This window comes from Leptonychotes weddellii, chromosome 2, assembly GCF_054177405.1.
Source record: "Leptonychotes weddellii isolate Sample4059 chromosome 2, ASM5417740v2, whole genome shotgun sequence".
In the NCBI taxonomy this organism is placed as follows: domain Eukaryota; kingdom Metazoa; phylum Chordata; class Mammalia; order Carnivora; family Phocidae; genus Leptonychotes; species Leptonychotes weddellii.
The window spans coordinates 101,646,132-101,663,948 of NC_138370.1; the positions used below are offsets into that span (position 1 = coordinate 101,646,132).

The 17,817-nt window shown below is 36.5% G+C and overlaps 1 protein-coding gene across 1 annotated transcript in view; it reads left to right on the forward strand.

Annotated features, from left to right (window-relative positions):
- The window catches only part of CENPE (centromere protein E), a 41,972-nt gene extending 24,179 nt beyond the window's left edge, over positions 1–17,793 (forward strand). The window contains exons 21-27 of the mRNA XM_081813131.1: positions 1,439–1,657; positions 3,655–3,840; positions 9,491–9,603; positions 11,345–11,442; positions 13,088–13,271; positions 14,075–14,361; positions 17,416–17,793. Coding sequence (XP_081669257.1) covers positions 1,439–1,657; positions 3,655–3,840; positions 9,491–9,603; positions 11,345–11,442; positions 13,088–13,271; positions 14,075–14,361; positions 17,416–17,510 — 1,182 coding nt within the window. The 3' untranslated portion in view covers positions 17,511–17,793. The remainder of the gene's footprint in view (positions 1–1,438; positions 1,658–3,654; positions 3,841–9,490; positions 9,604–11,344; positions 11,443–13,087; positions 13,272–14,074; positions 14,362–17,415) is intronic.
- The last annotated feature ends 24 nt before the right edge of the window (positions 17,794–17,817 follow it).

Consider the following 17,817-nt stretch of genomic DNA (forward strand, 5'->3'; position numbering starts at 1 on the left):
AAAAACAAGTATCATATGATCTCACTGATATGAGGATTTTGAGAAACAAGACAGAGGATCATAGGGGAAGGGAGGGAAAAATGAAACAAGATGAAACCAGAGAGGGAGACAAACCATAAGAGACTCTAAATCTCAGGAAACAAACTGAGGGTTGCTGGAGTGGAGCGGGGTGGGAGGGATGGGGTGGCTGGGTGATGGACACTGGGGAGGATATGTACTATGGGGAGCACTGTGAATTGTGTAAGACTTATGAATCACAGACCTGTACCCCTGAAACAAATAATACATTATATGTTAATTTAAAAAAAAGAGCTTCTAAAATTGGTTTCATATTTCATATGTTTGGGTAGGTCCTTTTTGACACTTTAATTTCATCTGAAAACTATACTTAAATCACACTGAAATATAGATAATATTTTTTAAAATATATTTTCCTGTGGATATTCCCATTTGTTGAATACCTCAAGCTAGCAAAATAGTAAATGAGCTGCTTCAAAAAAAAAAAAAAAGTCCACAATCAACAGAGGAAAATCATAAAAACCAACATTTGAATAAGATAATCCCCATAAAATTCAGTGTTTTTCTTGTAATATTGAGGACCTACTTGTGAGTAGAAAGTAGGGATTTCTACTGTGTGGATGAGCAGAGATATATGGCTTCTTCCAGCATCTTGAAAATAGGAATTGATAACTTTATATGGTATGAGGTCAGTAGTGCAGAACCAAGGAGAGCCCAGAATGCCAGCAATAACACAACTAATTTAGCATCCAAGTCTGATAGAAGTGCCTTAAAGATATAGGTAAAACCAATAAGGCATTAATGATGAAAGCAAAATTACATCCCTTAAGAATTAGGAAGTAAAAAGATAATATGAATAATTTCAGAGTTAGCCTTCAGTGTAAAGGAGGGTAGTGATTGAGTGTTATTCCCTGCACAGAAATACAAGATTTTCAGATTAATTGCCAAAAGTCAGTGAATTCTTTTCCCTATAAACACTGAGGTTTGAAATGAAACAGGAAAATAGATTGCTGTTAAGTTTACTGGATTTGCTCTGCCATTACGTGTCAGCTAATGTTTGTATATGACATTATAAATGTTATAACATACGTAGTGACTTTAACCTGCACAGTTCTGCAGATTTCCACTTCGTATGTTAGCACTGATCCAATAAAGTGAGATTTATCATCTTGCAAATCAATACAAATCCTCTCCAGTCCTTATTCTTCTTTTAGTCTCATCATCAACATCCAGCATCTTCTGAAATTTCAGGAACTGATGCCAACCACAAAGAATGTTCACATTCTTTTAAATTACTGTTCTAGGATGTCCTAAATAATGAATTTCAGCATATGCCCTGTCCTAGAATTCTAGTAGTTTTCATAGTATTTTTCATATGTAATTCATTTTAGAGTTATAATGGTGTTTTACTATTCAATAGACTATAATGAATGAATCTACAGAGTTTGAGGAAAGAAATGCTACCATAGCCAGAGAATGGGAACGTGACCTGAAATCAGTGAAAGAGAAAAATGAACAACTATTTAAAAACTACCAAACTTTGAAGATCTCCCTGACGTCTGGTATCCTTGTTGATTCTGCTACAGAAAACAATAAGAACCTTCATGTTACATCAAGAGCCACAAAACTAACGACAGAGGTATGTGATTTCTTAGAAGATGTTTTTTAATTTGCAAATTGATCAGTTAAAGATGCATTTTATATAACATTTAGAGCAAAATTATAGTATCTAATGTATTAGAGAACATGGACCATGTTTGTGTGTGTGATGGGCTTTTTTAAGTTTAGTTCTACTGTGGCTATCACTCAAATAACTACAGAACTATATATATTATATGAGATCTTCCCTTTAAATTATAAAAGAGAAGTAACTCATAGCTTAATTTGATTAAGAGATACATATACTGTGTAAAGTGCTATTACTGTACATTATAAATTTCTTCAATCGTAACTTTTTATTGAATGATAATCTGTGTCTATTTATAGAACTAGCTTAGAGGGAAAGGGCAATTCAGATTTTCTCTAATTATCATCAAAGTCTTTAATATTGGTTAATGTTATATCAAAATTAAAATGGAAGAGGCTAAAAATATAACAAATATCTTTATGCATATTAACCTGTACCCAAGAATCAATATGTTATTTGAATGATTCAGTTATTTTATTAACTAGCCTTACTTGGGAATTGTGAAGCAAATATGCTATTTTATTTTGTTAGCTCACAAAATGACTTAGTGAAGAACCCAAGAGTAAATTACAATTTATCATTTTTACCAAAATAAATACTTAAAACATCAACCACTAGTTTAATAATCAATTACCAATGGAAACTAGAAGATCACTAGTACAGTTTATTGATTTGCTAATCCCTACAGACCTCAATAGCTGGTGGAGACAAAAATAGCAGAAATACTAAACCCATCTACCGAAGCAATAAAGAAGCAGAAGGAAATTCCATCTTTAGTAATCCCAGGAAATACCCTATCAGATAATTATTGTATGCTCTTACTCTGGTAATTATGACAAATTAGAGTAGCATAGAACAGTTTGGTAATGATACAGAAATAGACAAATAGAGCAGTGGACCAGAGTAGAGTTCCCCAGTACACCCAAGGAGGAGAAATCAGTATTTGGTAATGGTAACTGCCTACTTGGTGGGGAAAAGATGATTTACTTAATGTTTGATTCCAGACAACCAGCTAGCCACTGAGAAAAAATAAATCTGGGTTTCTACCTCACTCACTTAAACAAAAATAAATTCTGGATGGGGCCAAGAAGAAACAGACATTTTCTAGGAAAACCTGTATATGTGTGTGTGGGTGAATAATCTTATAAATATGGACAAATTCAGGTATTTAAATTCAGGTATTTTTTTACTTGCAAGAAACTGGAAATAACCTAGATGTTCATTAGTGGTTGATGGGTTAACTAATTTATAGTACCTCTAAGAAACAGGATGTATGTATCCATGAAAACAAAAAGGTGGAGAGATCTGTATGTGTTGATAATGGAAAGATCTGGAAAATATATTGCCAGGTTAAAAAAAAAAAAACTGTATATTCAGTATGTTCCTACTGTATGTATGACTGACTGTTTTTATAACTGTGTATTCACAAATGCTCAGATAGGCATAGAAAATTTCTGGAGGGATACACTTGAAAGAGTTCAGTAGTTGCTACAGGGTCAGCTGGGGTTCTGAGACAGGGAAACTTACCCTTTATTATATGCCTTCGAATTTTTCCACATACCTGTATTTAAAAACTAGTTAATAAAAGTAAAGGGAAAGATAGATTATATGCATTACTTAAAGAGTCTGTTAACAAGTGTATTTCCTTTAAGTGGTGTTAATTTAAAATGTGAGTGCCATTTAATATGCTTAGCACCATACTAACCAGTAAATAAAATAACACTAAACCTTATAATATAAAATTTGGGTCTTTTTTAATCCAAAAATCATCAGCTTCTAAATAAAGAAAATAGCACATATGTAAATTAAGTGACATTTGGTTTCTCTTCTATCCTTTGTTAATGCAATCTGAAACATTAATACCTATATATGATCATCTTTGTCTTACATGTATATACTGTGATTCTGCCTGCATGGCACACCTCATATATGTGTGCTTTTTCTAACAGAAAATTCAGGAGCTGGAAACTTCACTGCGTGAAGCCCAAGAAAGCACTAAGCACAAGGAAAGCAAGATTATAAAGATGCAGAAAGAACTTGAGATGACTAATGACTTAATAGCAAAACTTCAAGCACAAGTTAATGAATCAAATAAATGCCTTGAAAAAACAAAAGAAATGATCCAAGTACTTCAGGTAATTTAAAGAACTCATTTTATAATAAGAGGGGTTTTTTTTTTTTTCTTTTACTGTTGAATTTGGCAGATAATTTGGTTGGAACTCCGATCTTTTACTTGAACTTCCTGTTACTTATGTAATGTCTGAAGTTCAGTCCTCAAGCTTAATAAAGCAAGTGGAAATTTAGAAATGAAATGCAAAAGTGTATTTTCATGTAAAATAATGATTATTTTCTATATTCCTAGAAAAATTATTTTTTAAAAGATATATAAATATTCTGTATAGTTTAAAATGTGTATTTTTCAGGAAAAAAGCTTATGTAAGTATTTGCTCTGTATTAGATAAGTACATTTTAAAATTCTTTTTTTTTATTTAATCCCATTATTGAGCCCCACCTGGTAGCCTCTGGGCTGAATCTGACCTGTTTACTTTAGGAAGAACAGTAATTTGTCTTTGACCTGAATGCCATTACACACATCACACCTTCATTCATCACATCCTTACCACTCCTTTTTGTCTTAGCTCCAGCCCTTCTCACACTTCTTTTGCTTGAGTCTGACCCTAATAGTCACTTAAGTTTTCTATCTCTTCATCTCAGTTAGAATTTGGAACAAGTCAAGAATGTCTGCTCCTTTCATCATTTTAACATTGTTCTAAAAGTTCTGGTTCATTCAATAAGACATGAAACAGAGAGGCAATAAAAAACAATCTCAATTTTGTTAAATGTAAAGCTAAAAACCAAGAAAATCAATTGTAAAGCTTTAGAATTTTTGAGAGTAATTATTTTATATAGCGAATCACATTTTTATTTGATCAAGATAGATTTGTTGAGTATCTGGTATGTGATGGTCATTGCTCTAGATGTCATGTGTACAGCCATGGAAAGAAATAAATGCCCCTCCTTTCCTCCAAGGAGCTTACATTCTGGTTCAGGAAGAGAGAAAATAAGCAAGTATATATGTGTGTCAGATGGTAAAAAGTGTGGTGGGAAAAAATTAAGCTAGACAAGGGTTATGTGGGTACCTGGTGAAAGTGGGAGCATGAGGAAATCAGATAGGATCTTATAAAGGGGAGCTGAGGAGAGCCACACCACTAAGATGACTTGGGGGAATGGGTGAGCTTTGTGGTAGGGGAAGGGCCTTCCAGGCAAAGGAAAGCACAAATAGTGTAGGTATGTTTAAGAAACAAGAAAGCCAGTGTCTCCTGAGCAGAGTGAGCAAGGAGATAGAGTTGGAAAATAAGGTGAAAAGTAGCAGAGAGTCAACTCATAAAGGGTCTGACAGTCCATTATAAGAACTGTGGTTTTTATTTTGAGTGAGATGTGAAGTCATCAGAGGATTTTGGCAAAAGGATAAAATGGTCCGATTTAATTTTTTTAAAGGCTACTCTTTGAAAATAGAATCCAGGAGGGTGTGTTTGTTAATGTGACATACCAACTGCTACAACAAAGGGACCCAAACTGCAGCAACTCAAACAAGAGGGAGTATCTCATATAAAAGTGTGAGTTCCAGGTTGGCAGGTGGCTCCATTCTGCGTGAGCATTCAGAGGCTCACTTCCCTCCCATCCTGTTTCTCCACCACCCCCTCGGGTGCTGTTTTCATCTGCATGGTTAAAGCCAAGTTATAAACTGTCCCTGCCCAGGTTCACAGGAAAGGGACAGATGGAGAAGTGAAAATCATCTTAAAATCTCTACTCTTAAAGACTCTGGCCCAGAAGTGGTGCACATCCCTTCCTCTCGTATTTCTTGGAGTCAGAGATGATTCCGGAGTTTTGGGCTTGAACAACTAGAAGGATGGACTTGCCATTTATGGAGATGGGAAAGACTCTCAGAAGAGCAAGTTTTTGAAACTATGGGAGCTGAATCAAAACTAAGTTTTGGACATGTTGAATTTGAAATGGCTATTGGGGACCCCCATCTTGAGATATGACTGAAGCAGTTGTATGTATACGTAAGTCTAAGAGAGATCTAGACTTAAGGTATAAATTTGGGGAATTGTCGGCATATAAAAGTCATGAGACTGGATGAAGACATGAGCATAATGGGGAAGAGATAAGGAGTAACCAAAAGATACCAAGATGGAGCAGCCAGTAAGTTGGCGGGAAGGAGGTACAACATAGAGTGCAGACAGTGGTTACAATTTCTTCACCAAAGTGAAGAAAGTGTTTCAAGATAGGAAGTAAGCAACAAATTTCTCCACATTCTGTGTAAATTGATCCAGGCATCTATGGAAAGATAAATATCTTTCCTGCATACCAGAAATAACTTTCTGGGTTATGGCATTATATAACACCTATAGGGAAAGAAAACAAAATACAGATTCATAAAATCTTTTTACCGTTTGAGGTTTTTTTTCATTTGCTTTTCGGTATTATATAAACATTCTATAAAATGCAACAATGTATTTAACTCAAGACTTGGCATAAGAAAAAACTTTTAACCTATTCACCACTATTTGAAAACATCTTGGATATAGCTGTCCAATATAATAACGTCAGGTTTGTTAATTGAATAGAGAAGAAAGTAATTTGAACAAATGAATCATTAACAATTTTGTTTAAATCTTGATACATTTCCTCTGTTATATCATTACAAATTGTTTCTAATAAAGTAGCAGTGAATAGATCAAAAATTTAAACTGCAGTAGAACTTTATGGACATCCTGCATGAGGAGAAAAAAAGGATCTTATTTATAATGGCCACAAAATCTAAAATAAGATGATTGAATGACTAACCTTAACAAAAAATGAGGGCAACATATATGAAAAGAAAAATAAAACTTTAAAAAGAAATATAGGATAACATGTGGTTTATAAGAAATACACCATTTCCTAGGTGGAACCTAAATATAATCCTAAGTTTTTCCCAAATTAATTCCTAAATTTCATGTAATTCAAATCAGAATTTCAAAGGAATTCTTTTTCAGGGAGAGCCACTAAAGTTTCTTAACTGAATCTGTCTAAGAATGCAGATGATAAGTAGGTGATGTTAACCAAGAAATTTATGTTTGCAGTCTTTTCAGTTTATTAGTAAAACTAAGACCGTCAGCATTTCTTGAGTGCAGCTTTGGTCACATACCATATATTTGAAATAGGGAATTCTGTTATCTTTCATTTCTAATTCAGTATTTTCAATTTTGATTTCTTTTACATAAGAATGTTTTAAACAATGTTATATATGACTAATTTAATTCATTATATTGTGGCAAAAAAATAATCTCTGCATTTCTAGAATATATTGAAATTTTCTTTTTAGTGTCATAAATGGATACCTTTTTTTTTTAGAGTTCTTTGAACTTTTAAAATAATATATAGACAAATAGATCAATGGAAGAGAATAGAGAACTTAGACCCACAAAAATGCAGTCAACCGATCCTTGACAGAAGAGCAAAGGCAGTTCAGTGGAGAAGGATAGTCTTATCAACTAATGATGCTGAGACAAGTGGACTTCCACAAACAGAAAACAAATCTTGACACAGACCTTCTCTATTCCACAAAAATTAACTCAGTTGATCAAAAATCTAAATGTAAAACATAAAACTAGAAAACCCTCAGAAGATAAGATATAGAAAATCTAGGTGACCATGGGTTTGGTGGTGACTTTCTAGATACAATACCAAAAGCACGATCCATGAAAGAAAAAATTGGTAAGTTGGACTCCGTTTATATTAAAAATATCTGCTCTGTGAAAGACAGTTAAGACAATAAAAAGACAAGTCACAGACTGGAGGAAAAAATTTTGCAAAACACATATCTGATAAAGAACTGTTGTCCCAAATATACAAAGAACTCTTAAAGCTCAATGATTTAAAAAAAAAAAAAAGCCAATTAAAAAATAGGCAACGGTTCAGAGCAGACACCCCACCTAAGAAGATATACGTGTGACAAATAAGCATATGAAAAGATTCTCAGCATCATATGTCATTAGAGAAGTACGAAATACCACTACACACCTATGATATCTCAAAACGCCACAATGGCCAAAATCCCAATCACCACACTAAATGCTGATGAAGAGGTAGAGCAATAGGAGTTCATTGCTGATAGGACTGCAAATGGGACAGCCAGTTTGAAAGAGAGTTTGGCAGTTTCTTACAAAACTGCCAACACTCCAGCCAGTCATGTGCTCAGGGAGTCCCCAACATCAGCATCTGACTCAGAATGTAGGGTACTGAACTGGTGCTGTGACTAAGCAAACAGTGGGCTCCTCTAAAAATGGGCTTATCTTACCCAGTCATCCATCTCCTCAAGCTGAGCATCTATCATTTTTGGAGGTTTTGCATCTTTTTAGTCTTCGCTAGCCATGGTGTGCGTGTAAACGTTTCTGTGGGAGTTGGGTTGGGAAAGCCTGGAGGACTAAAGAGAGCTCTCTAGGTTCCTATTTAGACGGGTTTTATTTTTTGTTCAGTATCTAATTCTCCATTGTATGGTTGTGGTACAGCGATACAAAGAAACAAGTGATTTATTCAACAATAATAAGAAATGAGCTATCGAGCGGCAAAGACATGGATGAACCTTAAATGCACACTGTTAATTAAAAGAAGCCCATCTGAAAAATGATTCCAACTATATGGCATTCTGGAAAAGGCAAAACCAGAGAGACAGTAAAAAGATCAATGATTGTCAATGGTCCAGAAGGGGTAAGGGAGGGAAGAATGAATAGGTGGAACGGGATTTTTAAGACAGTGAATCTATTCTGTATGATATTGTAATTATGAACTGTGTCATTGTACATTTGTCAAAACCCCTAGAATGTACAATACAAACAATAGACCCTAATGAAGTCTGAAATGTATCAATATTGGCCCATCATTTGTAACAAATATACCACACTAAAATGTGATGTTAACAATAGTGGAAATAGGGTGGGGAGGGAGATGGAGCACGACAAGGGTATATAGGAACTCTGTACTCTCTGCTCAGTTTTTCTATAAACCTAAAGTTGCTCTAAAAAGTAAGTCTATTTATAAAAAAGGGTTTAAATATATGTAAGTTTGTATTTACATATGATTTTTTTTTCTCTGAGTAGAAACTAGTTATATTTTCAGCACCGGATTGACCATCTTTGAGTACAAATATCCCAGGAACACTTTATAATACTTTGAATTCAGTTCTAGTTTGTTATTTATATTCCCATTCTGACATCTTTTTGTTTCATTTTCCTGATTTACCTTTGTCTACCCATTATTTTCATCCTTTCTATTTCATTTTGTTTATATCATTGTTAATTGGGAAAAAATTTGTTTTAGGAAATGAAGGGGCGCCTGGGTGGCACAATAGGTTAAGCGTCTGCCTTCATCTCAGGTCATGATCCCAGGGGTCCCGGGATCAAGCCCCACGTCAGGCTCCCTGCTCAGTGAGGAGTGTGCTTCTCTCTCTCCCTCTGCCTCTCCGCCTGCTCATGCTCTCTCGCTCTCTCTCTCAAATAAAATTAAGAAAAAAAAAATGAAGGTCATGTATTCTCAATTACATATTAGCTTCCAGTAGTTTCATGTATACTTCACAGCAAATATCTACTTGTTTATTTTAGGGTTAAATTTCGTTCCTTTTCTGCTTTTCATATATTTGCAGTCTGCTGTTTTAAAATGTTCCTACCAAATCAAGGTAGTTAACAGCTCTTTAAAACTGCTCTGAAATTATTTTATTTTTCTTTTCTCTAAAAAATTTAGGACAAAGTTGCTTTAGGAGCTAAGCCCTATAAAGAAGAAATTGAAGATCTCAAAACGAAGCTGGTGAAAATAGACCTAGAGAAGATGAAAAATGCCAAAGAGTTTGAAAAAGAGTATGTCTTTGCCTTAACTGAACATGACTTTAATAGTTTACGTTTCGGGGTGCCTGGGTGGCTCAGTCATTTAAGCAGCTGCCTTCGGCTCAGGTCATGATCTCGGGGTCCTGGGATCGAGCCCCGCATTAGGCTCCTTGCTCAGTGGGGAGCCTGCTTCTCCCTCTCCCTCTGCCTGCCGCTTCCCCTGCTTGTGCTCTCTCTCTCATTCTTTCTCTCTGACAAATAAATAAATAAAATCTTTAAAAAAAAAAAATAGCTTAATTTTCCCTTCTAAATTTTTTGCGTTGGTTAACTTTTTAAAATATATGGAAATATTGTTACTGTTTTTTAAAATAAATACATCCACAGATTTTAAACTTGCTAAATTATCATTACATCTGCAAAGTTTTTAAAAATCAGCATAGTTATGGTCAATTATTAACACACTGTGTCTTGATGCTTCTTGCTGTCTTACATAAACAGCTTAAAAGTGGCCTTTTTATGCTTGGAAATGAATGTTAAGAACCTGTATATATGTGCATCTGTCTGTGTTTAGCACTTCAACTAAGATTTTGTTGGTTCTTTTAATTTAATTTGTTCTTCCTATTGTGTTTTTGTGTAAAATTGTATTTCCTCTTAAATTACGGTACCTAATACCCAAAAGCATGACTTCTTTTTATTTATGTATACTGTACATAATGCATGTCTAAAGTTCTTTATGATATAGCATAATGAAAGAATATTAAACAGAGACAGCAAATTAGAAATATAATATTGACACTTATATCACCTCACATATAGGCTGTTTAATCTCTGTGGTCTTTGCATTCATAATCACTAAGGATAGGTTTGTATTAGATGATTTCTTAAGATTCCTTCTGACTCCTAATGCTTTTTGGTCTTCCTATAAATATTTAACGATGCCTAATTTGCCCAAAAAGTAGCACTCTGAAGCCTCATGCATTCTAACCAGCCTTCCGTTGATAAGACTGTTGGTTTTAGTGAAACTTATACCTATCAAGTTCTTCATTATAAAAAAGCAGTTTTAGGGGCACCTGGGTGACACAGTCAGTTAAGCGTCCCAACTCTTGGTTTTGACTCAGGTCATGATCTCAGGGTCCTGAGACCAAGTTCCGCGTTCAGCTCAGCACAGAGTCTGTTTGAGTTTCTCTCTCCCTCTCTCTCTCTGGCCCTGCCTCCTGCACTCTCTGCGTGTGTCTCTCTCTCAAATAAATAAATCAATCTTTTTTTAAAAAGGCAATTTTACGTATCAAATAGAATCAGCAGATACTTTCAGAGTCTCTAAAGACAGAAAGTCTCATGATTTATCACTGCTGATTAACACTTAAGCCAACAATTCCTAAAATGTCACTTTCTGCTGGGGAACAGTGAGCAGAATTTTACCTTTGTATCACATTAGACTAGAGCTGCACCCAGGGTTTGCTTCCCTGACAAGGTAGAAATGGATAGAAGTTCTTTTTACTTTTATGCTCTGGTAATTGTATCTGATTAATAACTACTGGGCTTCCAGAAATTTAAAAAGAATTTAAAAAATTACTCCTGCAACCAAACAGAATACTTCCAATTTAATGGTGTTATAGCTATAAAATATTTGATACTGGGGGGTATCTACTGCCACTTACAGGTTTTATGTCAATGTGATCTATCTTACTAGAAAATTCTTGGTAACAATTCTGTTTATTCTTCCATTATAATTAGTTGCAAAGCTTTTACATGTTTCTATTGCTGTTCTTATTAGAATTACTTCTACAAAAGCCACTGTAGAATATCAAAAAGAAGTTATAAGGGTACTGAGAGAAAATCTTAGAAGAAATCAACAAGCCCAAGATACCTCAAGTAAGTAGAAAATGCTGATATTTCCAGATCCTTTCCATTTTATTTCTCAATACATGTAGACATTTTGAAGACTATGATATATGTGGTGGTCAAGAATAAACCTGTTAACCACTAATTTAGAAAAAACTATTTTTGAAATGAATTTATTGAGATCATATTTATCCTGTGACATCTCCTTAGTTTCCTGTAATCTCAACTATTTATCCATTATAGATTCTTAAAAAATAAGAATTTTACCTTTGCATTATCAGATCTTTACATATGAGAGAAGATATCTTCAGTACTATAAAAGAATGCTGTAACTATCAAGGTAGAAGTACCCTTCCCAGTAAAAATACAAACACATTGTAGTAGATTTTAACCATATGCGCAGTAAAAATACAATCAGCACGCAGTAGAAATAAGGAAATAATATCCTACATGTTCTTAGTACTGAAAATAGAGCTGATGCTTACTTGCAAACTCTTTCAAATTTATCTTACAGTTTTCAAATCTAATGATCAAATTTCTGCTTATGCATTCCTCAACCTGTTCCTTTTTCCATATTACTGTCTCTTCTGTTTCATTTGAAAAGAGAAGATGCTGAACAGTACTTGGGACAGCTTTGTGTAGTAAACAAGCAGTGAACTAAGGGCAGGTCCCCCTCACTTCATGGCTATATGAAATCATGGGAATAATACCCGACCTCCTAGCTTATATATATATGTATTGTAAGCATCAAACTGAAAGTTGTGTGTGAAAGCACACTGAAAATTCTAAATGTCAAACCAACATAAGGTAAGATTTGTGTGTATTATTATCCACTCATTTAAAAAACAAAAATGAGATAGTGTTAAAGTTGTCTCATACATGTTTGGCCCGAACTTCTCTAGTGTCTGTTGCAGAAGTGCATCCTTACCTGAAACACTTCCAGGGATAAAACTGGAAATGAGCATGCTTTGTTGTCACAGAAAGGTCAGGACAGTTACTCTCAATGTGTGACTTTCAGGTACATACTATATCTGAACTCAGAGTAATTCAAAAGAAAATGGACACTGAGTATCTTCCCCCCACACAGCGTACCTTTTGTAAAGTATCAGTTACTCAGTGGATTATTCTACTTTATAAACGCCTCACATCTTTATGCAATTTTACAAAACAGTTCCTTACCTTAGCTTCACACATACAGTGTAGAATACTTAATAAAATATGCTTTAGTATCATTCTGAGTTTTATTTAGTTACCAGGTACGTGTTGAGGACTTACAGCGCACTGAATGACTGGTGGTGGACCCCACACACACATTCTGTGCTGGAAGAAGCCCTCCTGTGCATCCCCTGATGCAGAGGAGAGAGCAGTGAAGGACAACACTAACCGGGGGGGTTGCGGCTGCTGCCGTCGTAGTGGGAGAGTCCAGCCGGCAGCGCCGAGCTAGTGGAATTGGTGGCTGGAGAGAAGCGGGAGGACCCTAGAGACGATTAGAAGTGTTGATCAAGTAGGCCTGGGAAGGGAGGTAGAAGGAGGAAGGAAGGATGGCTTCTAGGGACATGGTGATTGAGATGTTCTGGTTTTTGCAGTGACTTATGGCTCTTCGTCATGTTTCTTTATTTTGAACTTTGGAGATAATGAAAATCATCAGCTGTTTGTGTCTTTGCCTCCCTCCCAGTTGTATCAGAGTGTACGGACTCGCAGCCTTCAAATAAACCCTTAACTTGTGGGGGTGGTAGTGGCATTGTACAAAGCACAAAAGCTCTTATTTTAAAAAGTGAATATATACGGCTAGAGAAAGAAATCTCCAAGTTAAAGCAACAAAATGAACAGCTAACAAGGCAAAAGAGTGAACTCTTAAGGTAAGATCTGCTTACGTGATATCGAAATCATGCTTCTGGCTATTACATGTGGGGAGCTTGGTGTATACACCTCCATACCTGTTTTTTGCAGTTGGCAACCCTTCACGCATACGGGGAAAGTGATTTTTAGAATATATGTAATAAATGTTTTTTTTAAAAGGATAAGACTGTAGTACCGCCATTCCAGATGTTTGCTATCTATCAACTGACCTATTTTTAACAAAGCCAAGAAATAGGAAGTGAACAAAAATCTTTGAGGGGTAGTTTAAACAGACCGCAAGTCTGCATACCCAAGTCAAAGGAGAATTCCTTAAGTCCATTATTGTAGTCTATTTGCTTTTACTTTATAAACAGTTCTAACAAATTTAATATTTGGCTTCTATCAAAGATTAGAATCTTGTGCCAAGCACTTTAATGATACAATAGAAGAAAAAATAGGCATTAAACAAATAACTATACAAACAACTAATTTTTTGCAACAAGTGCTATTAAACAGCAATAACAAAAAAACCACGAATAGGACCTTATCTAGGTGTGGGGAGGAGTGATGATGAAGAAACTGAAATAAGAGTAGCTGTGGAAAAGGGCAAGGGTTAGGCCAGATGAAAAGAGAGACTGGTAAGCCTTTTAGGCAGAGGGTGACGTGTACACAGGCTTTCGGTCAGGAAGAATAACCAGTTGGTGGAACTGAAAGACGTACAGTGTGGCCAGAGCATAGAGAACGAATCTACCATGTGAATAAATTCAGGAGTTATGCAGACTTACAGTCTCTCTCTCTTTTTTTTTTTCCTCCTATATTCAAGCAATAATCATCATCTTTCCAACGAGGTCAAAACATGGAAGGAGAGAATCCTTAAAAGAGAGACTCACAGAGAAGTTAGTTGTGAGAATTCTCCTCAGTCTCCTAAAGTGACTAGGACAGCTTCCAAAAAGAGGCCGCATACGCCTTCTCAATGCAAGGAACGGAATTTACCAGATCCTGTGCCAAGGGAATCACCGAAGTCTTGGTTTTTTGACAGCCGATCAAAGTCTTTACCAACACCTCATCCAGTTCGCTATTTTGATAACTCCGGTTTAGGCCTTTGCCCCGGTACGTAAATATACTGGTTCTTTGGAAATCGGGGGAATAACTGTCAGAACTTATCTTTAATTTGTGGCTCCAAAGGACAAGGTTAGACAAGATATAGTTGAGCAGGCTACAGTGCACAGACTTCATTTGGCATTTCTGTTGTGAGAAATTTTCTCCAAAGCACAGCACTAAAGTCCATCATTTTTTACCCCAAGTTAAGTCTTTATTCTGCCTCTTAAACCTTCAACTTTTCCTTAAGATCGATAAGCAACCCTCTTAAAAACATGAAGATGCTACCCTATAAACAAAACTTTCACTGAAGAAGCCTTTCTTATCAATGCACTGGGCCAGTATTTCCAATAGCATTATATTCATTTTACACAAGCCAGATCATAGACTTGTTTCATTTACTTATTAATTCATTCAATCAGCAAAAAATTTTGGTCTCTAACTATGTGTCAGAGATGAGACCCTGATGGTACATTGATAACCAAAACCAGACATGGTCCCTACCCTACAGAAGCTTACAGTCTATGAGGAGATACACACAGTAATCAAGTAGTCAAAAAAAAAGGTAAAATTCTAGAGTGTAAGAGGCTGTGAGGCATATAACAGGTTTTTTGTTTCAGGAATATTAAGGAAGTCTTCCTTGAAGAAGGAAGCTGAGATCTAAGAGGTTGATGTGAGTCAGCTTAACAAAGAGGGGCAGGAGAAGTATCTCAGGCAGATAGAACAGTGAGGACGGACCGTCAGCAGGGGAAGGGCTGGAAGGAAGCTGGTCAGAGCACAGTGAGCACGAGCTGCTACGGATGGAGGCAGTGAGGCCAAAGAGAAGAGCCAGGTGTGTGGGAATTTGTACATTGTATACAGGAACTTTTACTTTATCCTGAAAGCATACAGAGGAAGGCTTTGAAAGATTTTAAACCACATGATGGGTGAGATCATAATGAGTTATAAATTTTGAACACACCACCTTAGCTATATGGTAACCAACAAATAATAGGAGCAAGAGTTGATGGCAATTGTCCAAGCAAGGGGTGATAGTAGCAGGGATGTGAGCAGGTAAAGAGATGGAGAGAAGTGGACGGACCAGACCAGCGAGATGTGGGAGTAAAATCAGCAGTGCGAGGCTCCTGTCTGGTCGGAGGGAGGCAGTGTCAAGGGTCACCCCCAGCTCGGCCCGGGTGCCGGACACAGAGGTGTGGAGCATTGGCGGAGAGGCTCTGGAATACGGCGCTTCTTGTAGGTCTCACCACACAGTGCGGATCACGTGTCCATGTAACAGCGCATTTGCCTGTCAGAAATGCCCTTAGTCGTAGAAGTCTAAAGCAACAAAATTGTATACTAAGAGAGGCAGCTGCCAAATCATTTTGGCCCAAGCGAAGGTAGCCAGGGTTTGTGGAAGTGGACGGACCAGACCAGCGAGATGTGTGACGTTAGAAGAAATCAGTCCATTCTCATCAACCGCATATCAAAATTAGGTCAAGCCAGCAGTCTGGAAGTGCTCTTAGGGATACAGGAAGGCACCAAACAATTCGAAAAAATTTCTGAACTGTTCACTTTATGGAATAGTATTTAACAAACATTTAAGGACCTTTCATTAGCTAGCACTTACATGGAATTTTTGCTGTATATACATACACACTATTTTAAAAGAGTCTTTTGAAAAACTGAGAAACTTCTTTTAAGATTTTATTTGTTTATTTGAGAGAGCATGCGCACAAGCAGGTGGAGGGGCAGAGGTTAGAGGGAGAAGCAACTCCCTGCTGAGCAGGGAGCCCGATGCGAGACTCGGACCTGAGCCGAAGGCAGAGGCTTTACGACTTAGCCACCCAGGGGCCCCAAAGATTTTATTTATTTAATTGACAGAGAGACACAGCGAGAGAGGGAACACAAGCAGGGGGAGTGGGAGACGGAGAAGCAGGCTTCCCGCGGAGCAGGGAGCCCAATGCAGGGCTCAATCCCAGGACCCTGAGATCATGACCTGAGCCAAAGACAGACGCTTAACTGACTGAGCCACCCAGGCGCCCCAAAAAACTGAGAAACTTTTAATCACCTTTCAATTTTATCTGATCCTGCCAGAGACACATGCATGATATAAATTAATTCAACCACAAATAGAAATGCTTAAGTGTTTTTATCAATATATGGATCACTCTGGTACTATTTTTAAATAAAAGAGTAGGCTGGAAGAATATATGAATCAAAAACTGACAAATTCAGGGGTGCCTGGGTGGCTCAGTCAGTTGAGCATCCACCTTCAGCTCAGGTCATGACCCTGGGGTCCTGGCATCGAGCCCCCTCCCTTATCGGGCTCTGCTGCTGAGTGGGGAGCCTGCTTCTCCCTTTCCCTCTGCTGCTTACCCTGCTTCCCCTGCTTGTGCGCTTCCTCGCTCTTTTTCTCTCTCTGTCAAATAAAATCTTAAAAAAAAAAAAAAAACTGACCAATTCAGAATTAAAGGAAATAGACCCAGCCAGAATTAATAAAGTACTAGTCAAAAAGAATTTTAATGTTAGTTTTTAATTTGAATTATAAACGATAACTTAAATTTTCTCAACAACTTGAGATAATTGCAAAGACCGGGTACGTGAGATTTACTTTAATGAATATAATCATTTGAAAATGAATATTGTTTATAAACAAATGCAGTTGAAGTGCTTTCTAAGAATGACAAAATAGTCTCCAAAATATATACTATTTATTTAGCACATCATTTTTTTCCCTAAAATTAGGGCAAAGGAAAATTAGACTCAGTCTGTGTTTGATTCACTTTGAATCTCAAACTGATGAATTTCAAGTGACACTTTATTATTTCTTGGTTTTATATACAAAATGGCTTCTCTAACAGTTGATTTTTTGAGAAAATGGGGAATAAACTTCTCCACCTCTGATGAAATGAAATACACCTTTTTAATGACCAAACATGGGAGGTTAATGACCGTATTGTCATTTTTCATTCTTCATATCTCTACTGTCTTAACATCGTTTCCATTTCCAGTTGTATTCAAATTGTGTGTGTGTGTGTGTTTTAATAAGATTACTTTTGGGGTTTTTTGCTTGTTGTTTTTCCTCAGAACAACAAACTGCTGGAGCAGAGAGCGTGAAGCCTCAGCCAGCTCCTTGGCACGCCTCCTCAGGAAAAGATGCGCCCGAGTGCAGGACACAGTAGACTCCGCTCCTGTCACTTTTCCGGGGGCCCAGCATTCCCTGTTTGGAAATGACTGCATTTATTACTTCATGTGCCTATCCCTGGCAGTGTTGTCACAGTCCAACTTAATTTCAATTCAGTTTTCATTTTGCCACTAGAATTGGAAGAGGAAGGAATAGGAGATTAATGCGTTCCAGTAATTTAGAACGGTGATAGCAATGTCTTCTTGAATGTGGTAATACTTTACCAGTTGAATTGTTTTATTTATTTATATATTTTGTAAAGAATAAAATTATTGAAGGAATTTTCCAGTCTTTCCATGTATACA